General features: G+C 33.8%; 1 protein-coding gene across 1 annotated transcript; it reads left to right on the top strand.

Annotated features, from left to right (window-relative positions):
- The first annotated feature begins 3,101 nt into the window (after nucleotides 1-3,101).
- Nucleotides 3,102-4,092, top strand: LOC133694431 (uncharacterized). The gene is made up of 2 exons (XM_062115931.1): nucleotides 3,102-3,422; nucleotides 3,526-4,092. The coding sequence occupies exons 1-2, from the start codon at nucleotides 3,102-3,104 to the stop codon at nucleotides 4,090-4,092; spliced, it is 888 nt and encodes a 295-aa protein (XP_061971915.1).
- The last annotated feature ends 3,855 nt before the right edge of the window (nucleotides 4,093-7,947 follow it).

Consider the following 7,947-nt stretch of genomic DNA (forward strand, 5'->3'; position numbering starts at 1 on the left):
TTTCATTCCTTATTTTTATAGCTCCAATAGAAAAGCTATATTGAAGAGCCAAAATAGATATCCGAAAAGAGATGCTATTTTGAAGAGCTAAATTGATAAAATAGCATTTTGAATAGTGTAAATATAGTTTTTATTATTATGTATACTCCAATGAAAAAAAGCTATTTGAAAAGTCAATTTTATTAAAGTGGGAGAAATAAGTACTTTATTTTTTCTTCAATGAGTTTGAAGTCATTTTTTTCTATTTAATTGGTTTATTTTTTTGTTGACCTCACTTTATTGGTTTTGGCTTTTTTAAGAGATATATAGAAATAATATTTTTAAAGAAGAAAATGTATTTTAACATTTTATTTAACACTTCCTTTGAAGCATATAAAACAAGTATAAAAGATCCAAAATAATATTTTATTTTTATTTTTAGCTTTTCATTTAGCACATCATTTGAAGTTGCTCTAAGTTTTAGAGCTATTCCTAAATATTGATCAAAAGAGCTATTTTGACATATTGGTTAAAAGAGCTAAAAGTTTGTTTAATATATTTTTATGCAAAAAAAAGAGGTTTTGATTAGAATTGTATCATTTGGTTACTAAATTGTTTGTTTTTTTTTAAGTGCATATATATATATATATATATATATATATATATATATCAAAAGAGCTATTTTGACATATTGGTTAAAAGAGCTAAAAGTTTGTTTCATATATTTTTATGCAAAAAAAAGAGGTTTTGATTAGAATTGTATCATTTGGTTACTAAATTGTTTGTTTTTTTTTAAGTGCATATATATATATATATATATATATATATATATATATATATATATATATATATATATATATATATATATATATTAAAAAGCCATATTATTAATTTGTCTTTTTCTAAATAGCTTCTCTCGATGCCATGAAAAAAAAGTACAAAATAATCCCAAATCTGAATTTTGTGCTTATTTGTGTAATAAGATGGTGTTTGGATATGCTGGTGTGGCTGTGGTTGAAAAAAAAATAGTGTTATATATGTTTGGTTAACCACGAACCACAGGTTATTTGTATGTGGGTCCCAATGAAAACTACGATTCAATTGTAAAAAGTGAAAAGCAATTACACATTGCTTTTCATGCGTTTCTCCTCTCTCTCATCACCGATAATTTTACAATTACTTTCAAGAACAACCCCTTACTTTCCCAACTGTCCTCTGTCCCTCGTTCTCAATTTCCCAACGGTCACAAAAAAAAACCCAACAAATTGATGGTGGAAGGTTGTTGTAGATCAATAACGCCTAGTTTCAACATTTCCCTAAACTAGTCCTCCATGCGTTTCACCTCTCTCTCACCACTGAAACTTTGCCCGGTAACCACTGTCAATTACGGTCCTCACAACCTCACAAATTTTTTTCTTGTTTCGGTTGCAAATCTATGTAATTGATGAACTAAAACCCCAATTTCCTTCCCTAAACTGTTCTCCTCTCTTTTCTCTTGCTACAGCCCCATTTCTATTTTGCCCTAAGAAACCACCAACGCCGGAGCAAGCTTCTTCCCCTCTGTCCATTCTTTCCCAACGAAGATCGAAAACACAAACCTTTACCGATATGTCCCTCCACTGTTACAATTACAGAAAACCCTCAAGAGATTCGTGCTGGGAAAGTTCCACGAGTGAGATACCAGTAAGTACTGTGCGTTCCCTTTGTCAATTTTGTTTCACATGTTGCTCAAAATCTAATTTATGTAATGGGTCTCTATTGTTTTTGTTTTTGCAAAACAAAGCTGCAGCACCGTGGTGGTTTGTAGAACAAAGACAGAGACTGAGGTCAGTTCCTGCCTTATCTCCATCTTCATTTCTGTTTTTTGTATATGAAACATTGCATGTCTATGATGTTGCATGTTCTATTACTATTAACACTGCAATTGTTGAATTGATCTACAAATTTCATTGTTGTTGCTGCTTGTGTTCTATTTACTGTGCCTTCATCAAATTTTTTTAATTTATAGCAAATTTCATTGCTTTTTCTGCTTGTCCTCTACTTTGCATGTGTTTTTAATTTTTTTCTACTTGAAAACCTGCATTTCTGTGATGCTTCTGTGTACTGTGTTACTCATGTTAATTTTATAGTAATTGTAGCTCAAAATCTATTTTATCTTCTGGGTCTCCATTGTATCTGTTTGCAGGACAAAGCTGCAGAACCGTGCTGGTTTGGACACCTAAAGAGATAGACTGAGGTAAGTTCCTGCCTTATCTCCATCTACATTTTCAATTTTTTAGATGAAAAATTGCATGTCTGTGTACCTGCATGATCAATTACTGTGTGTTCTGCAATTGACAAATTCCATAGCTGTTGCTGATTGTCTTCTGTTTATTGTGCCTTCGTCATTTGTTTTGAATTTAAAAGAGTTTAATTGCTTCCATATACTGCTTGTCTGCTGTTCTTTGTTCTGTTTTCGTTTTTTATGTCTACTACCAGCTGACAGTGGTGCTGCTGGATTATTTGCTTACTGGAAACAATGTCATGCTTTGAAATTTCATTTATGTGTTGCTCTGCATGGTCTGATATGTTTGCTATGCACATTGATATTGTTTCTGTTTGAGCAACTGTTGATGCCTTTACTGTGCGTGTGTTTATTGTAATCGTAATGAGTGCCCTGTTAGCATGTCGTGTAGGATTATGTTTATTTCTACTTGTGCAGTCAAAATCAGAATTTTGAGTTTCTTTTTTTTATGTTTGCATGTTGTGAAAGAAAGCTGGGTTTCTTTGAATGTAGAAATAAATTATGTTCTATTTGTTTTTTTCCCTCTATTTTTAGCTTCCAAACAGCATGATGGCAATGAAGTGTTGCTTGATAATTCAAAAATTATCTCATGGCTGAAACTTAGTTTTCTGAACAGTTGAAATTAATGGGTTGCAATTAGTTTTCATTACAAATTAACATGAACATTCTCATTCAAATACATGCATGGTTAATGTTTGTTGCTAACCACACAGCTTTTGTAAATGCTGAACATTGAGTGTTTTATTAGTGTTTAAGTCCACGGTTTACTGTTGCTGTTTTTTTGTAATTCATATCAGTTATTGATTTCAAACTTTTGTTAAATATGTTAAAAGATATCATGGAAGGTCTTGAATCTTTTGATAAGGCTGCTTGGACAAAGGAAATGTTGCATATATTTTGTGATATATGCATTAAGGCAATTGATATAGGAATGAGACCTAATACTCATTTCGATAAAACGGGGTGGAAATTTCTTATAACATCATTCAAAGAACAAACTGGCCATGCATTCACTAAAACACAGTTGAAAAACAAATGGGATGGATGCAAAAAGGATTGGAGGATATGGAATAAGCTGGTTTCTGAAACTGGTGTTGGCTGGAATAGTGAGTTAGGCACAATTGCAGCTAGAGATGAGTGGTGGAAACAAAAAATTCAGGTACATTCCTTGTCATCCTAACAATTTCTTTTATTGTTGTCAAATTCCAACCCCAAAATTTTAGTAGTTTGATCCTTCATTACTTGATTTAATTTATATGCAGGAAATTAGAGGAGCCAAAAAATTCAGACATGTCGGTATTGAGCCATCTTTGAAGAATAAATTTGACCGAATGTATTCCAATATTGTTGCAACTAGAGCGTATGCATGGGCTCCTTCATCAGGTGTACCTGCTGGTAGTGATGTCGATCCTGGTACAAGCAATGCCGACATTGCTCATGATGGTTTGGAAGAGGGCAGTGGTGATTCGGAGGAAGATGTGATTCCAGATTTCCAGACTGACATGGCTCGAATGGTTGGAGGGATAAATATGTCTAATAGCAGCAACACAACAAGCGGTGGCAAAAGAAAAGAACGGGATCATTATGATGTGCGAGGTAGAAAGAAGAAAACAGCTGGAATTGGTGTTGAGCTGCTGTCAAGGTGCAATCATCTACTTGAGAGTATGTCGACTAAGAGTGATTCGACTTCTTTGAATATGGATCGCGAAGGTTGTAGTATTCGCGAGGTGATGGATGAGCTGCACTCAATTCCTGGAGTTTCAATTGAAGATGAGTTTCATGACTTCGCTATGGAGTATCTCAGTTTAAGAAGGAAAAGAGAAATGTGAGCCAGTATGGGTGATAAGCAACAGAAGTTGAGATGGTTACAACGAATGTATGCACGAACTAAACGTGCTTAGCTGACATGGTATGCTTTAAGTTTCTTAATTGTTAATCAATTAACTATGTTCAAGTGCTTTGGATATTTATACATGTTTATTTTTTTGTTGCAGAGTAATGGGATGCCGGTTTTTAAAAGAGTAGTTTCCATTTGCCGAAGTTTGTCCGAGACATTATATTATTCCACATTTCATGTAACGACATATAAGCATATCCATTTGCGGTAATTTATGTACTGTTATATTTATTAAACTGCTTTTCGGGAGTTAATAGACTTGTATGAGAAATTGTTGGTTGTAATGTTGTATTTTATCTAGGAATTACAATGTTCAATGGTTAATGTTAAATGGTTGACCCTTTAATGGAATTGGTTGTTAATTTACCTTCACTGTTTTGTTCCCTGTATTTTTTTCTTTGCTGCCGTGAGGTTTGATGGGAATAATAATACATGCTGCTGGTGTTTCTTTCCTTGGCTGCATTTTTTCCATTGGGTAGCTATTGTGAGCTTGTGATGTCTGAAAATAAACCCCTTTTACAGTTTACTGTTGCTGTTTTTTTCTTTGCTGCCGTAAGGTCTGATGGGACTAATAATACATGCTGCTGTGTTTCTTTCCTTAGCTGTAATTTGTTCCATTGGATTAGCTACTGTGAGATTGACATGCTGCTGGTGATTCTTTCCTTGACTGTAATTTTTTCCATTGGATTAGCTACTGTGACATTGACATGCTGTTGGTGATTCTTTACTTGACAGTATTTTGTTCCATTGGGGTAGCTACTGTGAGCTTGTGATGTCTGAAAAGAAACCCCTTTTGCAGTTACTGTTGATGTTTTTTTCTTTGTTGCCGTGAGGTCTGATGGGACTAATGTTGTTGGTGTTTCTTCCTTTTCTGAAAGCTTGGTCTTGCTGCTGGTTTTTAACTTTTAACTCTGTTTTTATTAATTTTAACTCTGGTGTGAAAGACTACATGTCAGGATGGTGTACATATATGAGCTGTAAAAGTAACATTATATGCTACTTTTACAGCATATACATACATGTGAATGTACTTATGTTGAAAGCTAAAAAATTATAAAATAGACGTAAAGAGCATTGAAATTTTTCTATATAAAGAGGAATGTTTGCATCATATTTTTCACTGAAGTAGCTTTCTTCATAACAAGCTTCTCAAACCTCTCAGCTGCATTTTATACAAGCAAGTAGAATACTCCTTTTTTGTTGGCTTTACAGGTATGGAAAAAACTTATGTCGCACCAACTCTTTGATAGTTTTTTTATTGAATGATATTTAATTATTTAAAGTTTTTTATTAACAAAATATAAGTTTTTTCTTGTTTACATGTAATTGAAGTTATGGATGATCCACGATTTAATGACATATTTAATGAAGATTTCGATGGTAATTATGATAATGTAATGAACCGCATTGTAGACCAAATTAATTATCCTAGTTGTGAAGGTAGTGGTGCTTCAGTTGATGGTGCCGGAGATGATAGTAATGGAAACGACTCCGACGACAGTAATGACGATGATGATGACGACGACGTTGACGATGATAGTGATGGTGACGAAGCATTTATTATAAGGAGGCATTTTGATAGGAAAAAATTAATTATATGCATAGCTGGAGCTATAAACACGTATTATATTAATTATATGTATAAAGAACTATGTATGGTTTCCTATAACACAGGGATGCGTTGGTTGTCGGAGGTTTTAAGAGATCATTGAAAACGAAGTGTTAACATGTTCAGGATGGACGCAACCACTTTGTTGAGTTTGTGCACCGAATTAGAAACGCACCATGGCTTAAAACCGTCAAGAAGAATGAGCGTTATTGAAAAGGTGGCAATGTTTTTATTTACAATAGCAGTTGGGGCGTCAAATAGACAAGTGCAGGAAAGATTCCAGCATTCAGGTGAAACTATTAGTAGATGTTTTAAAGAAGTGCTTAAATCATTACGTTTGTTTGCTGTGGAAGTCATAAAACCAGTAGATCCACAATTTACGAGCACACCAAGAGAAATTGCTATGAATCCAAGATTTATGCCACATTTCAAGGTAAGATGAATTTTTTTTTATAATTAACTAGTTTAATTAAGTTGTTCAGAGGAGTATGAAATATGTTATAAATGTTTATGAGTATTATAAATGTTTTTGTGGCATGTAGAATTGTGTCGGTGCAATTGATGGAACACATGTTCGTGCCTGCATACCATCTGCAAATCAAATTCCATTTATTGGACGAAAAGGTGTACCAACACAAAATGTCATGGCTGCTTGTAGTTTCGACATGCAATTCATGTTCGTGTGGGCAGGATGGGAAGGCAGTGCACACGATACGCGTATTTTTCTTGAGGCTATTGACAGTAGCAATATCAAATTTCCAAAACCTCCGGAAGGTTGTGATTTTGACTAAATTGAAGATTTGGTAATTGAAGGAATATAATTTTTTTCCAGTTTTGTTTAAAATTACATGTTATTTTTTGCAGACAAATACTATTTGGTTGATGCTGGATATCCAAACGAGTATGGATATTTGGGTCCCTATAAAGGCGAGAGGTATCACTTCCAAGAATTTAGGCGTCGTGGACAACCAAGTGGTCGGAAAGAAGTGTTTAATCGTGCACACTCATCGCTACGTAATGTGATCGAACGTTCTTTTGGGGTATGGAAACAGAGGTGGAAAATTTTGCAAAACATGCCTGCTTATCCATACAAGACACAAGTTGAGATTGTAGTTACATCAATGGCACTACATAACTATATTAGAAGGAGTTCGCAAGATGATGCAGTTTTTTCCGAGTATGATCACAACCCCAATTTAATTCCAGATGACTTTTTACCTGATATTGTTCAGGCTTCGGCCGTTCAAGGCTCACAGAGGCCTTCACGTATGGATTTTATACGCGATGGAATTGCAAATAGTTTAATGGAACAATAAAGGAGTACATTAATGTATGAGGATTTTCCATTTTGTTATGTAATCATAATTACAAAACACCTATGTTTTGGAATTATATATATGCGTTTATCTATGTCATTTTAATTAATTCAAATCAAATATAAAATACAAAGCATATTAACAAAAAACAAGAACATATTTTTTTTTAACCACAATTTTACCAAACACAAAATTGTTTTTTTTTCTACCATAATTTCAACCACAATATTTTAACCAAACACAAGAAACTGCTTTTTTGAAAACCACAACTTCAACCACAGTTTTAACTAAACACCAGTTTTTTTTAAAATCAACCTCACAAAAAGTACTTTTTATTAAACTGCTTTTTTTACACCACAACCACAAAAACTACCACAATACCAAACACGCCCTAATACCAGATGGGCTTTTGGTTTCTATCATGTGATGTTCATGCAGGTGTAACTAGTTTAGCTGAAGTCTCTTCTTGTCAGGTATCTATTTGTTGGCCTGTGTATTGGCTTTTAGTGCTTGAAATCCTAGGATTAACCATGCAATGAATCAGATCACTGAAGAGAAAAAAGAAGAGAAAAGATTGCCACCAAAATTAGAAAATCAGCTCAATTCGAAAGACTTTACCAAAAAGCACAAGTCTAGCAATGGAAATAAGCTGTATTTAAATATTTAAAACTTCATTAAAAGTTATCCCGACAGTTCGATAGTTGCTCATGATCATCTTGTTTTCCCTCTCTTCTCAAGGGATTTATGCTATGGGTTGCAATTTATCACCCACTTTACTCGTTCTTTCAAAATGCCCTATCAAAATACCCTCGCAAATACAAATCATCTCCTTAACCATTAGCGACAAGATTTATTTTCATAT

Source organism: Populus nigra, chromosome 5 (genome assembly GCF_951802175.1).
Source record: "Populus nigra chromosome 5, ddPopNigr1.1, whole genome shotgun sequence".
Taxonomy (NCBI): domain Eukaryota; kingdom Viridiplantae; phylum Streptophyta; class Magnoliopsida; order Malpighiales; family Salicaceae; genus Populus; species Populus nigra.